General features: G+C 35.3%; 1 protein-coding gene across 1 annotated transcript in view; it reads left to right on the top strand.

The window, feature by feature from the left end:
- Nucleotides 1–19,757, top strand: part of LOC140166145 (kinesin-like protein KIF21A) — a 126,980-nt gene that overhangs the window by 27,696 nt on the left and 79,527 nt on the right. The window contains 5 exon segments of the mRNA XM_072189535.1: nt 1,355–1,534; nt 2,847–3,072; nt 3,369–3,422; nt 6,325–6,417; nt 14,441–14,566. Of these exon segments, the coding sequence (XP_072045636.1) occupies nt 1,355–1,534; nt 2,847–3,072; nt 3,369–3,422; nt 6,325–6,417; nt 14,441–14,566 (679 nt within the window).

The raw sequence follows: 19,757 nt of genomic DNA, 5'->3' as shown, positions 1-19,757 counted from the left end.
CTCCAGGGCTATTCTATGGAGATAATATGGTGGTTGGGTATCAGGTGTTTTATGGACAATCAGAATTCCAACATGGTAAGAACCAGTGTTTCTATTTCTAACCACTGAACTTTCAGTTCAGGGTTTTTGTCTGTTCACGTAGTCTTTCTGTTTCCCGCCGTGAGGGGGGGAAATAGTTTGACCTCGCGATTACCATGCTACCCACTCTCCCGATCCTTATCAGATGCTGGCCAATCTTGTACCTCCATCCGTCGGTTACTTGCTAGATCGATCTTTCAGATGTTGATGCAAGAAGTCTCTTAATCAACATCGAAAACGGTAAGATCGACCGGTGTACTGAGTCTAGTCCCAAACAAAAATGTTTGGTAGACTCATAACCGGTGCGATCTTACCTTTCCGATGTTGATTATCTCGACCCCGCCGCCCCTACAAGTTTGGCCGAGTAGGGGCTGCCCAAGTCGGATAAGGATGATTATCGTAGGTGACGCCACCGAATGGGTGAGTCCACTGGGGATCGGGGTTTTGTTATTTATTCATTTATGTGGACAAAATGACTATTGGTTTTTTCCGCATCTCGGGATCGATGCAAGAAGTATCTTAATCAACATCGGAAAGGTAAGATCGCACCGGTTATGAGTCTACCAAACATTTTTGTTTGGGACTATTTTGCCAGTGTTGCCTATATAAGTTAATCTACTTTTTAAAATTTATTTTGAGACTTTTTATTTCTTTCAATTTTGTACTTGTTCACAAACTATCTTAATTTAAAGGCACATTTAGTGGTTTGCTCATTTGGAGGATCGTAAAAATCATCAAAATTCAGGTTTTGGCACCTTTATTATTGTCATAGACGTGCTAACATAGCCTGATTGATTAAGCTGTAAGCTTTGTATTAAAGAAAATTGAAGACATTTTACCCAAATCTGTAATGTGTGGATTTAATCAACTTTGTCAATACTGCTGTTCGCTTCGTTTTTTGTCAAATTTTGCATTTCAAAAATACCAAATGGCAATTTGAATGACTTATCCTTCACTTTTAAGCAATGTATAAACAATTTTAATTGTTTTTACACTTAATGCTGGAATCCCTGAATAGGCCTTTAACAACTGATTTTAAACTTGGTAGAGTTATATTTTGCATATTTTCACGAGAAACAGTATGCATATACATGTACATTGTATGCTGAGTGTTTAGTTCACTGTGTTTAAGTGTGCAGGTATGTTAACACATGTATGGGTATGGGGATGGGCATGTGAGAGTGCGAAGATGTGAACTAGTAAGGTTTTACAAATTGCCTAATAACTATTGAGCTGCTGATTATAATTCCCATCTTACTTTCTTCTATTTTTGCAGGGTGCGTCCTCAGCTTGCCAAAGAGAAGATAGACATGTGTCGTGTGTGTACGTCGGTGACCCCAGATCACCCCCAGATTATGCTGGGTCAAGACAAAGCTTTTACTTATGACTTTGTGTTTGACTTGGATAGTAAACAGGATTCTATTTATAATGCCACTGTACATGGACTAATAGAAGGGTAAGAGTGAAGTTAAAAAAAAAAGGAAATGGCAGCATACATCAAGGGCTCCATTCACCAAAGCCTCATCTCTGTTTAGCTCTTGGTGATGTTATTCATTTATAGTCCATATATCTACCTCGAGTCGGTAGTCACCGGCACTATAGTCTATATATCTACCTCGAGTCAGTAGCACTGGCTTTAAGTTCAGCGTGTTCGGTGTTAGCTTAGCATTACTTGGTGCGTGTACATTCTTTTATGTGAGCGATCAACGTGCCGCATATGTACACGCAAGAAACCACACTAAGCCAACGCAGCACACGCTGATCTTCAAAGCTAGTGCCGGTAACTTGAGGTAGATAATAGACTATAGCTTTGAAGTTCAGCGTGTTCTGCATTAGCTTAGCGTCATTTGGTGCGTATACATAATTTTACGTGTGCAATCAATGTGTCGCATATGTACACGCAAGAAACCACGCTAAGCCAATGCAGCACACGCTGAACTTCAAGCTAGAGCCGGACCTGCCGGTGACTTGATGTAGATATGTAGACTATAGCAATATTGCAGTTTTACAGTACACACCATTATCCAGGCGAACTAATTGAGACAAGGCTTTGTTTGTTGCACTGAGCTCTTGATATGTATCATGGACTGATTCCATCAGACAATTGTTAGGAATAATGATTTTGAAATAGCTTAAAATAAAGTGTAAAAAACAAAAACAAAAAAAGCAAAAACAAATAAACAAACAAATAACAACAATAAAAAGGTAAGAAAATGGGCATATTAAAAAGTTCATAACTTTACAACCAAGTATATAATGCCAGGGATTAAGTGATTTCAAGTTCAACATCAGTAAGCTTTATAGTGCTGAGCATGTTAGTATTGATAACAACTGAATTTTCAAAATGTCCTACTTCAGTCTGAGTGGATCAGAGGCACGGAGCATGTTAACAACAGCAAAACAGTTTTGTATCTAGCACAAAACAACATTAGACAACACCTTATTGCATTGTGTCACCTTTATTGTGGGAAGTGCATTCATAAATTAACCGTATACTGATTTTTCCCTGCAAATAATACTGCAATGTGTAAATTATGCACCCCAGAAAAATCCTAGCTATGGGTTCTGATTCCTGATGAGCAAATTTAAGGTGGTTGGCATCTTCAAATGAATGTTAAAAAGCATAAACCTCTGGAGAAATGAAGCACTTAAAATGCATAGTAAGTGGCTCTAGACCTACTTACATGAACATGTTACAACCGAAAATGAAAAGGCGACTTTTTGATCTGTTTCAAGTTTTATTGTACATTCTTTTATTCTTTCCACAGATGCTTTGAAGGATTCAATGCCACTGTATTTGCCTATGGTCAAACTGGTGCTGGTAAAACATTCACAATGGGAACAGGATTTGAACCAGGCATCTCAGAGGAGAATCTAGGCATTGTACCGAGAGCTGTGCAGCATTTATTCCATGGAATAGAAGCAAGAAGACAGCAGGCACAAGAGAGAAGTGAACCCCCTCCAGAATTTAAAATACATGCACAATTTATGGAGGTAAAATGTAGTTGATATTGACTTCAAATTCAGTTTACATGTATAAATTTTGTCAACGTGACTTATTTAGGTTTGTTTGTATCTGTCCTGAAAAATTCCCCTTCCTTCCTTTCCCCCTTCATCTCTTCCTCCTTCAATCCCTGCATCCTCTCTGTATATCTGTCTCTCTTTATACTCTTCCTCTTTTGCTTGCTCACACCCCTTCCTTCCCTCATTCTCTCTTTTTTTTGTCGCTCTGTCTTTACTCATAAACTTTTTCATAATTAATTTTAATAATTTGTTATTTTATCTTCCAGTTATATAATGAAGAAATTTTAGATTTATTTGACCAAGCACGAGATGACTCAAGAGTAAGTAAAGTAGTATAAGAAGCATAAGGCAATGTATACCAAATTTCATTTCATCTTTGATCAACCATTAATTAGAGGTTAATAACTGCGCATCGGTTATTTGGAGGGCATTGTGAAAAATCTAAACATTTTGCCTTTGGAATCGAGGGATATTCCGAGCAATTTACGCATTTTGCGGTCAATTGTGAGATATTAATGACCTCGATTTGCGTTCGCGTTTTCACAAATAATAAAATATGATTGGATCGCAATGAGGTTATGAATGCTTCATAGAGCCCTCTAATTTATGAAATAAAGATTAATTGGCTGCTGTTAAGTTTGATAACATTTTAATCTTTATATACATATTTACCAATAACATTTGAGCATTAATTTTGACTAATTAGTTGATAGTTCATTCATAATATTGGTTAATTTCCAACTCTGAGCATTCCCATAGTATTTTTACCATAAGGTAATGTTATTCACTGTCAGAATGTATCATTGTGAGATTAGGAGATGTGCAGTCATTTTCAGCTGGTGTAATTTTCTAAGGGAAATGCCCAAGTACAATTATGTAGGTAACAAAAGGTAAAGGCCAAACCTTTCAAAGTGGTCTTGTCAGACCATCAATCAAAACGTTTGATCCATTTTTTAAGGGTCACTAGAATCGGATATTATTGATAATGCCAATAATTTTTGTGCAAATATTATTATTGACACTATTAGTAGTTTATCTATCAGGTTTATTTGGTGGTTGTGTAGTTAGCATGCATAATAACTAAACAAAACCAAATATTAATGGAGGCTAGGCATGACCTGCTATGTATATGGTCTGTCATATTTTGCTCTGCCAAGATGTACATTTTTGTATGGTATGTATTAAGACCTAGTGCTTCCAGGATGTGGCAGCTGAGAGATCAATTTAGCCTAGCAGAAAGTTACAAAGTGACAGGAACTTTAAGTAGTGATTTGGACTTTAAGTGGGATATATAACTTTTTTTTAAATAGAGGAATGAAGAAACAGTAGAAATATTTATTTAAACTATTAATTTCCAACACAGTTTTACCTCGATCAGTGCACATATCAGAAAGAAACTTGAAAATGTTGCAAACACCTGTTCACCAGCTGCTACTTGTGCACCGGACCTTTAGCCAGCAAACTGGCATTGTACAATGTACATGGTAATAATATGATAGAAGCTTTGCAAGCCTCAATAGAAATTTCCATTAAGAAGACTTTCACTATACCATGAATTGTATTTGAGAAGGCCTACATTGTCAAAGTAATGTATAGTAACTAATACCTATCTGTCAGTGTGCTATCAGCTGAAAGACTAATCTGAAAAATGCCCAGATGCCTAAATGAAATAATTAGTAACACACAAATACACAGATACTTAAAATAACCTGTCTATCAGAGTACAAAATATATGTGCAATAAAGTATGAGAAATGTGTTGTTGACATATGGCTTATATACATGCATTGCAGGCTTATGTATAGTGCAGAATCATGCTTTCTCTGGTGCCAATATAGCATGTGACAGGCTTGATTTGTGTTGGGAACACTGTTATGTATCCTGACACACTTAAGCCACTGTTTTCAACATTTACCTATACTTTTTGTTCCAACGTGTAATTCAGGATGTTGAATATTGTAAACATTAGCACAGTCATGACAACATTTCCTGCATAAATAGTTTACTTGGGTAACTTTTCACAAAACCACAAAATACCGCACAAGATAAATAGTGGATTATAGTATAATGCAAACATACGTGACTCTGACAATGTAGGCTCTTCTCAACTAGCAACTTGTGGTGTTACATGTACATGTACTTTCACTCTTGAACAAGAAGAAAAATTTAGAAAATTACATAAAATCAAGAAATTTTAGGAAAAAAACTAAAAAAAAACTAAACTTTATTTTGCATATATGCCTAGTGTTACTTCAGCTCTCATGGTGATTGCTAAAACTGAAAATTGATTAGGCCTAAACATGTTGTATCTATTAGGCAATATATGTCTAATGTCCAAAAACCAATGGCATACTTGATTTCCTCATCAAATTTCCTTTTCAAAATGAATGCCCTAAAACTATTTCAGAAGTAGGATGACTCTTCCAAGAGATAGGTCATTCAGAGGATTTCAGAGCGGAAGTGCATGCTTAGAACAGTGATGTATGTATAGATGAAACTGCCTTAATTAGCACTTAATTGGGCAATTAATTAGTTCCATCAATTAATTAGTTCCATCTTTGGCTAAATGTGTTATTCATAGCAATGCCTGTGCAAGTGCCTAAGATATGTTTTAAATTAGGCATCATTTTGACTTATTTGTGTAAGTCTATGGGGTTGCCACCAATGTTGTTCCCCCACCATGTCCACCCCTGATTCCCTTGGTATCTGTTGAGCTAGAACTCTTTCATAACTTATCCAAATGATCAAAAGAAAAAAACAACAGAAAAACAAAAACTCCATTTCCATCAATTAATTAGTTCCATCTTTGGTTTGTAATTGTTATATATTATTCTTTAATTAGTTTTAAAAATGTGTTATTCATAGCAATGCCTGTGCAAGTTAAGACTCCTAAGATATGGTGTTTTAAAGTAGGCATCATATTGACTTATTTGTGTAACCCTATGGGGTTGCCCCCAATGTTGTTCCCCCACCATGTCCACCCCTGATTCCCTTGGTATTTGTTGAGCTAGAACTCTTTCATTACCTATCCAAATGATCAAAAGAAAAAAACTCAGAAAAACAAAAACCACATTACTGATGACAATTAATATGAGTACAGGTATATTGGTACTGATCAGGACCTGGTATCTGATCCCATAATTGGTTCGGTCTTAACAAATAGGTATATTGTTCCAACTATTCTAAAATGTTAATCCGTTGCATTGTTATGTTCATTATGCAGATCAAAAAGTCACACATCAAAATCCACGAAGATCCTGAAGGAGGTATCTATGTTGTTGGCGTGACAACCAGGACAGTCACATCAGAGCAAGAGGTAAATATCCATGTCATTAGTGTGCATGGTTTGTGCAGACTTCAATATTCACTCGGTCGGACATCCGGGAACATTGTCCCCTTTGTCCCCTTTGTCCCCTTTGCACAAGCGTGCGCACAGCAACCAGCTTGAGAAAGGGGAACTGCACATATGTACACTGGTTTTACAAGGCTATTTCCCCTTTATGACGTCAGCCCGACCAAGAGAATACTCGTAATTATCTTGCAGGCATGGGCCATCTTTGGTCATATGTGATGCGATCAAGCAAAATCAGTCGGATTGATTTCCAGATATAGATTAACAAAGGAAAACATTTCTTATGTTGACTGTTTTGGACATGCTTCAATAGTTCATATCTTTGGAAGTAAATGGTCGATTTCAATGAGGTTTTCTGCAAAATGTATCTTTGCACTTTATATAATCATGTAGAAAACTGAAAATTGAATATACCCAACTTCAGATTGGTTTTGCTTGGTCACACCACATACTATTACGGAATTAGCATTTGGTTGTCAGGTGCTGTTTTAAGATAATAGTTTTGTCATTTTTGAAAAGATAAAGATGTTGGCAAAAGTAACCCGGTTGTTGTAAATATGCCTATAGCTGCAGAACTGTTAATTGCATTCACAATATTTTAACATAGACAAAAAGATGGTTTATTTATGCCCATTTTAATACCCCATTTGCCCAATTTCGTTCAACATTAACCACACAGCAGTGTTTTTGAAGAAAAAAGACAGAATCTAAAAGTTGCATTTACAGCAATCACTGGTTTTGAAAAACAAGCGTTGTGGCATACTCACCATTATCTTGTGCTGAATTCAAATTGGTACAATTTACTGCAAACATTAAAATGGGTAAAAATTGCTGCTGAAACCATGATACTGAGAATAATTTGCACAAATTAAAAAAAAAGCAAAACAAACAAACAAACAATCCACTTTCCTGCCAAAGCTGTCAAATTTATGACAAATGGATGTCAATAATAGCCCTTCAATCACTTATAAGACGACCTACATTAGGCATGCCCTGTACTAGGATCTGTAAAGCAGCTGTCTAGCTTGCAGTCAAGTATAAAACCAAAATGAGTCTACAAATTATCTCATAGGCTTAGTCTGTGGTAGGGAGATGTACAATGTACGTTGTGATCATGCCCACCTACCTCTCAAAACATGCTTGTGAAATGTACATGTCCAGAAATTGTTCCGTGCAATTTGTTGTGTGAAGGCTTTAAAGAGAGAAGTGAAAATTTGGGAACAGCCTGTTAGTCTGAAGGGTTGTTAGTCCAGAAATGGTTAAAGTTAGGATTTGGGGCATTTTAGGTGAGATTTAGAGTTTTGATTAAGTGTAGGGTTAGAATTAGGTTCAGGGATAGAGTTAAGGATAGATAGTGATAGAGTTAGGCTAGGGTAATGATTGAAAACTTTGAACGATTGGATAGTTTCACGCTGGCATCGTACGAGTAGGACGTACTTTTATCCGTCTCCACCAATCCACCAATCCATAATTTTATCAATAATAATCAATAGGACCGGGTAATTCAACACGCTCTACTACCACGCCTGCATAGACCAGCGTATCAACATGGAAAGTAATAAACTGGATGAAATTCTCAAAAGATTGGAAGATATAACTCTTCTTCGAACGGAGATTCATGATTTCAAAATGGAAATAAAACAGCGTATGACTAAAACAGAAGAGAGCATTGAGTATGCTCACAGTGAGATAAGAAACGTAAAACGCAAATCGACGAGACAGCCAAAGCAAGTACAGTAAATGAACTGAGAGCAGACTTCGAAAATGAGGCTATATACAATAAGTTATACAGCTACAAATATAATCTCATATTCCAGGGAATCCCAGGTGACGACAACAACAGACAGGACACGGAATTTGTGCTCAGAGACTTTTGGAGCACCAAGCTCGGTATACACGACTCTTCATTCATCTACTTGGCTGATGTGCATCGTATGGGCAAAATGATCAGTGGACATGATGGAAAACCACGGGTAATAGTCGCTAAGTTTCTCCAATTAGCTGATAGAGACTTTATCCTAAACCACGGCAGTGAACTGAAACAGTACAGAACAACAAAGCGGCTGCAAAATGGTAAGACTGTATCATTTCAAAGCTACACTATTCAAGAACATTTACCACCGCAACTAATGGATAAGAAAAAGGGGCTTTGGCCTGCTTTCAAGCGTCAAGGCTTTCAAGCTTAGACGTAACTTTAAAGTGGTGGGCGCTGACATATTCCTTTTCGTCAATGGGCAGAAATACATGCCTGGTATAAATTTAATCACTGAACGTGGTCTCACCCCAACGCAGAAAGGGCCAGCAACACACAGGCGATTTGACTCTCCAGAATCTCAGCATGCACCATTGTCATCCACACCATCCAGAAGCACTGTAGAGCAAAACAGTTCAGATGAAACCGCAATGGATGCAGACACAAGTGGGAATAGCCCCAGTATAATGGCATAGAAGTGTTGTGTGAACTAAAAGCTCAGCAAGAATCTGAACTTAATCCTCGGACTTAAATTAACTATAGTCAAATTAGCTAAATTTGATGTGATGTATATATAACTAGTTGGTGTGATCTGTCCTATTCAGGTGATTTTGATTTTGTTTTCTAATGATTTCCACTTTACTGAAAAATATAAATTGGATCATGGTTTTTCGTTAGCACATATCCTCTTTACCCTGTTACTGTCAACACTGAAAGTGTCTGCATAACGGCTTGAGAATGCGAACAAAATATAAGAATATTATTCCTTAGTGTCTGTCGTTATGCGCATACAATGTACACACACATACCCTAAACATATCGTGCAGCATGCTTGTTCATTTTATTATATCCACGCTTGGTCACGTAAATTTCTATTGTACCTATTGTTGAGTGCTATCGAATATATCTTGAGTACACTATCATGATTATGCACATCAAATTACTATGCTAATTATCGATGATTGATCATTCTGTAGGATCCACAGAATTAGAGAAGGAGAACCGGGACTCCCTATACCGCCACGTACAATCGCGCGGTCAGCTATGGGGAGAAAATTGGGGTATTCGGGTCCTTGCCGACGGTGCGCGGAGACGAACGAAAACTATTCTGCAGCTCATCTGAAGCGTCTTGGTACTCGCGTGCAGGTCGCATCAAGTGCGTCTCTCAAATGCGCCCATCATCCATGGCGCTTGCATGACAACGAATGCCTCGAGTGCATTCCGAGGGAAACCGAATACCCCAATTTTTGCTCCATGCCTGTATCAAGATGGCGGTCGAGTCCTGGTTCTCTGGTTTTAATTCTGTGGTAGGATCTCATCTGCCCGGCCATTTACGTATAAAAATTGGTCGATTGGTCATTTTAATCTGAGTCGCTGCTTTGTCTGAGACCAATTCTCAAGTCAATTTACAAATGTATCTACTTATATTACGTGCAACTGTCATCAAGTATTATGCAAATGTCGTTATTATCATGTACATGTATGAGGTTTTTTACAGTCCGATTTTCAAACTATTGTTGGTGATGATTCATTTGATTGATTATCGGAAAAATGTTTCAGAAATGTAACCGTTAGCCTGTTAAATTAAATTCAGCCCTTGTGATCATCAGGAGAGCTATCATCTCGTCGGGCAGTGTTTATTTTCATTTTATTTATTTATTTATTTATTAAAAAACCAAAAACAAAAAAAAAACAGCCTGTATGGCTTTTGATAGTCGGATTATGTTAGGATTTATTTTTGTATAATAAATTGTATCTGTCCAAAAGTTACGTTAATTTATTTGTGTTGGTGGAGGCGGTTTTCGTTTATACTTCTTTGAAATATTCATTTTGCAGCGCCAGTGCTATTATTAGTGTATGTAGTTTAAGTTTACGTATCATGTATTATAGGCCTTTACCGCATTTATGCCAAATCGTAGTAACACCGTGCGTCAAAATTCTAGTTATGTTGATAGTGATATTTCAGCAAATGATGATATTGAGAATGCATTTAGTAATTTGGACCCCGAAAGTAACAACCACGAAAAAATTATTGAAAGCAGCCTTGATGTATTGTTAGAAAAATATGATAAGATGGTCTTTAATCCACTTAAATACCAAATAAGCAGTGATGTGAACGAAATGAATACACCATTCCAATGCAATTATCTGACACCTCGTCAGCTAATGGAAACAAATCTACTTTCAAATGACAATTTCTCGATTATGAATTTGAACATCAGGAGCATGAGCAAAAACTTTGATAAATTTAACGAATGCTTGAAACAAATAAATCATCATTTTACTGTTATTGGACTATCTGAAACGCATTTAAAATCAAAGCCTAATAAATACTACAGTTTACCTGGCTATGATTTTGAATACACCAACAGAATAAACCGTGGTAAAGGTGGAGTGGGATTATACATATCCAATAAGGTAAATTATAAATCAAGAACAGACTTAAACAAAGGTACATTAAATTATGAATCTTGCTTTATAGAAATTGAAAGAGTCAATCAGAAAAATATATTAGTTGGGGTTATTTACAGAGCTCACACGCATATTGACCCTTTTATTGACGACATAAATCCAATAATTGACAAGATCATGTCAGAAAAAAGGATACATATATTATGGGAGACTTTAACATTGATTTACTCAAAGACGAGGACCATAGACCAACTCATGACTATCTGAATATGATCTTATCCCATGCTTTGTTACCAACTATTACGAAACCTACAAGAATAACTGAGCACAGTGCAACTCTTATTGATAATATTTTGACTAACAAGTATGATGTTTCTTCTGGCATTTTGGTAACTGATATTAGTGATCATTTTCCAACAGTTATTTCAACAAAAAATAAAATAAAAAATAAAAAAGCGGGTGTTATAACTCATTCATACAAACGAAATTTCACAAATAGCAATGTAAATCATTTAAAAGAAAAGCTTGCAGAAGTGAATTGGTCTGAAGTTTTGCATGACCAAAATGTTAATGATGATTACAATAGGTTTGTATCAATACTGAATGATACATTGGATGAGTGTATCCCATTAAGGAGAAATAAAATAAGCAATAAATCAGACCCACTCTCTCCATGGATATCAAGAGGCTTATTAAAATGCATAAATAATAAGAATAAGCTTTATAAAATTTATAAACATTCTCCTACTGACGAAAACCTACAAAAGTTTAAATCCTATAGAAACAAGCTGCATAATTTAATTCGTAACTCAAAACGGACATATTACGAACACAAATTTCATCAATCCAGGAACAATATGAAACTCACTTGGAGAAATATTAATGAAATTTTAGGACGAACAGGCGAATGCAGAATCAGTCTAAATTTAAAACTAATACTGGTAATTATTGCACTGATAGTCAAACAATTTCAAATGACTTTAATGATTTTTTGTGAATATCGGTCCAAAATTGGCATCAGAAATGGATAATGGAGGCCTGAACTATCATGAATTCTTATCGAATCCACTGCCTTGTAATTTGTTCATGTCCCCTATATCTGAAAACGAAATTTTGAAAATAATTGGTAAATTGGATTCTAACAAAAGCCCTGGTCATGATGGCCTTAGCAACCTATTAATTAAAAGGATAGCCAATGAAGTATGCTTACCTCTTACCAAGATATTTAATTTATCTACTATAACAGGTACTGTTCCAAAGGACTTAAAATTGGCTAAAGTCGTTCCTATTTTCAAAAAGGGCGATAGGGAATCATATTCGAACTATCGGCCTGTTTCAATTTTACCATGTTTGTCTAAAATTTTAGAACGTATCATATTCAACAGATGCCTATCATTTATGGATAAATATAAGATTTTAAATAGCAAGCAATTTGGTTTTAGATCAGGTTATTCAACTGAGATGGCAATTATTGAACTAGTGGACAATATTTACAGAGCAGTTGATAATAAGAAAACAACATTGGGTATTTACTTAGACCTATCAAAAGCTTTTGATACCATAAATCATAACATCCTACTACATAAACTGGAACATTATGGTTTTAGAGGAATCGAATTAGATTGGTTCAAAAGCTATTTAAGTGACAGAGCTCAATATGTGTATTATAATTGTTGTAAATCAAGTATTAAGAGCATATCTTATGGAGTACCTCAAGGCTCAATATTAGGGCCACTCCTTTTCTTACTATCTGTTAATGATATCATCAACACTTCTTCTATCTTAAATTTTGTCTTGTTTTCGGACGATACAACAATTCTATTCGCACATGAGGACCTGGCTAGCAAAATTCAAATTGTAAACAATGAATTAATGAAAGTTACAAATTGGTTTAAAGCCAACAAGCTCTCCGTAAACGCTGTTAAAACAAATTACATGATCATGGGCACTCCACAGAAGACCTTTAAATTCAAAACCAATATTAACGTGATTCTAAACGGAATTTGTTTGTCTAGAGTAAACAAGACTAAATTTCTAGGCATAATTATTGACGAAAACCTAGCTTTTAAACACCATGTTGAAGCTAGTTCGAATACCATTTCCTGTACCATCGGTGTTCTAAATAAGCTTAAATATTTTGTGTCCAAAAGTAATCTTTTATGTATTTATAACTCTTTAATACAACCTTATATTTCTTACGGTATTTTGGCTTGGGGTAACTCTCATAATATTTATCTAGACAAAGTATTTAAACATCAAAAAGAGCAGTAAGAAATATAACATTGTCTCACTACAGATCTCACTCCAGTCCTCTTTTTAAAGATCTCAAGCTCTTTAAAATACAGGACATGTACAAGTTTTATCTATGTGTATTTATGTGTAAGTATTCCATGGAATGCTTCCATCTATATTCAGTAGCTATTTCAATCTAATGCAAAACATTCATAATTACAGCACTAGATATATCAATAATTACCAACTGGTTAGAAATAAAACCACTTTTTCATCCAAAGGTGTCAGAACCACTGGCCCTATTCATTGAATAAACTTTCTTCTGATGCCAAAACTCTTAAATCTCTAAATATGTTCAAATCACACTTTAGAAATGCTATTATCATGTCTTACTAGATTTAATAGTCAGGGAAAATACTTAGTATTCTTCGTGGGTCCATGCTTTTTATTTTCATTTTAAAAATATTGCATTTTCAGTTGATTGGTTGATTATAATCTGTAATATCACTCTTTATTAGGCATAAGGTATTATCTTTTTTTCTCATGTTTGCTGCAAAATTAATTTACAATGTAATGTAAGGTAATGTAACGTAACGTAACGTAGCGTAAGTAAGGGGGTCGCTCACTGCTGGCCTTTTGGCCTTTCGAACGGCTCCTCCATGTCATGATAACAGAATAACTTGTACTATTTTTGTCTAATTCTTCATTAACATAATATAATTTAACCGATGTACTGACTTATATGTATAATGTTTATGTTTGTAATATGACATGGAAATAAATTTGATTGATTTGATTTGATTTGATACACTTAATATGACTACTCATCATAGACTTTCAAACAATTTAGCGCAGCTTTATTTTATTACTTGATTTTGGTATGATTTGTTAATGTATCCCTTTGGGATGGTGTTTGATTGTGGAAAAAGACAATTTCGGAATATATACAGGTGGATTATATTTCCTAAGGTTATCATCACCCAGAATTGCTGCAAATTAAGTTTGTGATTTTACTTGTTTATACAGTACGAAAGCAACTGTAGAAAATCTCCTGTGAGCCGGTACGGTGTCTGTATTGTTGTGTTTTTGTATTGTGACGCGTGTTGGTGCTGTCAGGTGCTGTGACCGTGGTAACGCGCGGGTGTACGCGATACCCGTACAATATTAAAAACAATATTGTATTACATCCGGGTATTTTGCAAAAACTATACAATATCAAGTTTTATTGTATCGCTCAAAAGCCTGATATAAATAATAATAGTACATGACCAATGTATGATATACTTGGGTATGATTTCTTGTTCATTTGATAACACAATGTATCACTGATGTTTAATCAAGCTTGTTATGTTTTCATACATAAATTTGCAGACATTACAGTGCCTACAGAATGGTGCATTATCAAGAACAACAGCGAGTACCAACATGAACTCACAGAGCTCACGATCACATGCTATATTCACTTTACATATCATGCAACAGAGACTGGTTAAAGTGGTAAGTATGACCATTATGTATAAATTTGTGACTTACAATAAGTATGCTGCAATAAGTAACTCATCAGTGAAGAGAACTGATGCGGTGAGTACCAGTATGAATTCATGATCATTACTGTTTTTGCTTGAATAGTCGCCCCCCCCCCTCAAATAAACACCCCCACCACTGTTTTCAACCAAGATATTTCAAAAATGCTGATATTTCCATGCTATCTTGCTTACCAAGTTGCCCACATCATCGATAACAGCGTTGATAATCGGCGAAAATCTGATAGGAAACCCGAAAGTGAACCAGAAGTCAGTGTTTCTAGTTCATAGTTTGTCATTTCAGCGTGAGTTTTAAGGTTACCTAATGATTTTAACGGGAATTATTGTTCTAAAATAACCTTTACTGAACACCCCCCCCCCTGTTTGGAAAATGCAATGCCCCCGGGGGCGATTATTTGAGGAAATACGGTATGCTGTATTCAAAAGCGGATTGGTCAGTGCTATGACTCGAATAAATACTAGAATATGACTCAAATAGCCAACTCAAAGGATGCATGAGTAGCAACGATTAGCCAATGGTATGACTCAAATACTACTCAAATAGGTGGTATGATTAAAATACAATCGGGTTTTGATTGAGCAAACTTCAATCAAAACCAAAATTGTCATTGGCGTAATAAACCCTGGGTTTTGTTGAAAAGGGTTTCATTGTCCGGGAGATCAATAAAAGGTAGAGCCATGCATGTTGTGACATCAGGCCGACACCTGTTGTGCATCCATGCCCTGTGTTGAGTCGCGTGCCAGTAGCCAATGATAGGCGGCGGGTCTGGGGGGCGTGGCTGTTTTCTCAGAGATTATTGCCGGAAAAGTCATAAGCTGTTTTGATACCATCCGAAGAGGTCAGGAGAATTTTAAAATTGAGATAAACTTAACTTTGAAGGAAGCCTACGGCACGTCACCAAGTGTTTTGGAGACAGAAACTGGAAATAATGATTGGGATATCGTGTATTAATTTCGCAAAATTAAGAAGGATATAAACCGTAAAATATTGCGAACCGAAATAGAACTTGAACTTCCGACGGTATCCATCGTGTACAATTGGTCGTGAAAGATGTACGAAAAATCAATATTCTTCACATTCGCTATGGACGTAAAAAGTGATGTTGTAAAATCGACATTTATTCATGGTGGTTGACTAAACAGTGCCGTGACTTCGGTTTTAACAAGTTGACAATCTAGTATTTATCATCGTGGATTTAGCGTATCGTCAGCGGAGAAGTGAGAAGAAAAGGCGCCATCTTGTATTCAGACGCCGAGATTGGACAACTTTAATCATGGCGATACTTGGAAAACAAGGGTGAGAAAATTATAGTAGACATGATTATGAATTAGATGCGGTAATTTGATGGGAATTTGATGTGTTGATATAATTAATCTAAGCTGTTAAATGGATCTGTATACATTAATCAAAAGCCCCGGTGAAAACTGACTTCATATTTAGCATGCAAGTAATAATTGTTTATTAAATCCAGTGAATCAATTTACTGAAATCCAGGTTGAGATCATGTGATCGCTCTTTTTATGAATGAAACAGCCCGTGAAACAGGCATAGAATCTTTGACACAATTATAATTGAGGTTGTTTAGGTTTAATGTACCGTAATAAAATTTGATCAATAAATTTGACTATCGAGCTATAGTAGTTACATAATTCACCAATTTGGGCGAAAATAATGAGCAAAATATTGATGTAAATTTTGACGACGCGCTGGGATACGAGTTTGTTGTGGTCACAAAACTTCCGGGTTGCGTTTCTAGATTTCCGTACGTTAATTCCCAAATTGTATATCAAAAATTGTTATTTCATCCGTAGTGGGTTTTTCGTCACTTGTTATAATTGATACATGGTTTTTCTAACAAATAAGAAAAACTGATTGAAAATTTCACGAATTTCGGCGAGTTAAATTATCATCACAACACAATTTACTTTAGACATTGCATTAAAAACACAGCTAGATCGCGCTCATGCAAGCAGTTTGTCCTCCAACATGGGGGTGACCCTAGTTGCTCAGTGAGGCGGGGCTTACATAATTGGGTGTGACGTAGTATTGAATACCTTGGTCTGATGGCTGTTCAAGGTCATTATAAATAAATACATGAATATAGATCGTGGTTTTTCAGGAAACGCGGTGAATAGGATTGCATAATACATTTAAGCAAAATCCCGCCTGATCGAGAGTGAGGTCAGGAAATGGAACACAAATTATTGACAGATGCAATTTTTTGTTGGTCATCTCAGTTCAAGGTCATGCCGAAATCAAATAAGATGTTGGTTTCTTAAGATGGAGAAAAGGCACAAGAATGTAAATTAATAAATGGGGAAAATAGGTCCGGAAATAAGGAATGGGTGTTAGAATTCAGAAAAGTGGGCAAAATAAAGGTAACAACGTAATAAATAATAATAAATAAATGAAATAAAAAATAGGGGAAAATAGATAAATAATTAAATAAAAGCAAATAAATAAATAAAAAATTTAGATGGATAAAAAATAGAAAGCAAATAAATGAAAAAAAATAATAATAATTTTGAAAAAAAAAAAAAAAATAAAATTATGAAAAAAAAAAAAAAAAAAAAAATATATAGATTTAAAAAATAGAAAAATAATAATAATAGCTATAAATAAATAATGATTGAAAAAAAAAAATAAATAAATAAATAATGATTGAAAAAAAAAAAAAAAATCTGGCGGTCTATCAACATCATCGGAGGTTAAATAGGCTAAGATTTTTTGGATTTCAGAACTGCAAGTCAAAAAATTATGTAAAAAGTCATCACAAGTCAGATGAAGGATTTTCATGAAATATGGTAACATAGAACACAATGGAGAGGCACAATTTCTTGCGGGTCAAAATATATAAGGCAAGATCAATGGAATTGCAAAAATCTTGAGGTTAAATAAAATTAAAAATAATAATAATAATAAAAAATTAAAATTAAAAATATAGGTCATCAAAGGACATCGAATGGCAAATATATAGCTAAAGTTAAATGACATTTTATGAAATATGCAGTTTCTTGTGTTCAAGGGTAATGTGAACCTATAAGATAGCTAACAAATTCTATGACTATTGCAAGGCTAGATGGGGGGAGTCACCTGATGATCAAATAAGTATTTATATAATATCAATGAATGTCAAAAAAGGGTCGGAGGCCATAAAAGGGGTGAAAGGGTGCAATAATGAAGGTCAATTGTGATCATTGGGATGGCAAATTAAGAAACTTTGGGAACTCATGAGATTGGGGTATATCGCAAGTTAACAATTCAAAAGGTAAATTTAGGTTGCAAGTTTAATTGGAAGCAGGAAGTAATGAAGCAATCAAACAAGTAAGCAAAAATGGAAGGAAAAATGCAATCAGAATTCGTAATGGGTTGGGAAAAGACAGCAGTGACAACACTTTTTCTCCTTTTAATAATAATACTTTTTTTAACAGCAGGAGCTCCTACATGTTTCCTAATAGGAATAAAATAACTTTGTTTTCATTCATATTCATTCATTCATTCATTCATGTCATTCATATTTCATTTTGCTAAATCACCAATCAATAATACAATGTACATACATATAATGTTTACATGTGCATGTATGGCGAGTTGGTTCCCTTTCTGTCTTTGTTTTTTCTAATTTATTTCAGAATATGGATATCTTAATGCTGGTGATTAGAAATGGAGGCTTGGCATGTCCTGGAAACTTGGAATTAATAGTGGCTACGAAACTGAAAGACTGTATATAAGAATGCGGGGGAAGGTGATACATTGAACATTTTGTTATCAGAAGCTATCAGACTCGACACCTAGTATCTGATTCAACTCATGGCTATGATAAGTTGGAAGTATCAGTATCCTTGTTACGAACCATTGATCGAAATTAGCACAACACTAAGCTTATGGCATATCTAAAAATTGAAACAGGCGTATGAACTCAAGTTACAACAATGGTTACTAACACGCTCTACGACAGCGAATTACAAACGTATGACGAGAATGACTGACAATAATGGCCAAGACTATGTAAGATCCGAGAAGAAAAACACATGAATTGTTACAGTACTGAGGTAAAGTGATGTTACAAACAATGGATATTATACATTGTAGGCGACCTAAAGCGATTGGATAGAAAAATAAAAAGATACAATCGTATAACGATATTGGCGAAATTGGTATTTGACAATTTATCAAACAGTAAAGCAATAACCGAAATAAAACTTATTGCAGTATACATGTAGAGGATATCACTCTTGAGCGGGCTCTTGAGAAGTCGCCATACTTCAAAAAGCATCAATGTGCATTGATGCATTGGTACATGTATAATCAACACCTAGAAATCAGTCATAGGTGGCAATTATAAGGAACACAGTGATTGAACAGTGAATAATTATATATTGATAGCAGAAATGCATGAAATGATTTAAGGGCCAAAATTGAGTACTACTGCACCACCTTAATAACGAAGATGGTAATCATGTAAACGGCCCAGATGAATAAAAAATTGCAAACATTGGAGTAAAACGTTATCTGCTTACATTGCCGATTTAAAAAGGCAAAATTATGCAGGTAACATATCTATGTTAATGTCTTATTGAATTGGAAATTTGCTAATTACTAGCCTAATCTACATGTTATAATAAACACAAATGTGAAAAATGGTTTATATATGTAATAAAGGCTCAACATGTCCAGGGTGCAAAATACATGTCAAAAATTGCTGTATGGACAGCAAAGTGGAGTGCCATTTAACAAAATACTTCATATTGTTAGATTTACTAGGGCCATAAATATGCCCACAAAACGGACAGAACTGTAAGTTCAGATCATTCAGCCCTTCAGTTATGATTGGTTAATATAGAAGCTGGGATAATGCATTTTCAAAATTATGTAAAATGTGCAGAGGTCTGTGGGTTGGCACTGCACTATAAATCCCAAATTTTAACTGATCAGTGCATTTCATGGCATGTTCCTGGTAGGGATGCTCTTAGTAACTAGAACAGATACACGCTGCCGTTGGAAGGTTTTCCTGTTTTTTCTCACCGAGTTTTTTTGTCCAGGTTTTTTACTTTTCAATTTTCAGCTATCAGGTATTGTTGTTAGTAAATTCAAGGGAGCACCATACAACTGTTCTCAATGCTTCAAATGCTTCAAAATTCAG

This window comes from Amphiura filiformis, chromosome 12 (genome assembly GCF_039555335.1).
Source record: "Amphiura filiformis chromosome 12, Afil_fr2py, whole genome shotgun sequence".
Lineage (NCBI taxonomy): Eukaryota > Metazoa > Echinodermata > Ophiuroidea > Amphilepidida > Amphiuridae > Amphiura > Amphiura filiformis.
Note: the sequence above shows the minus strand (reverse complement) of the source record. Positions and strands in the feature narration are given on the sequence as shown.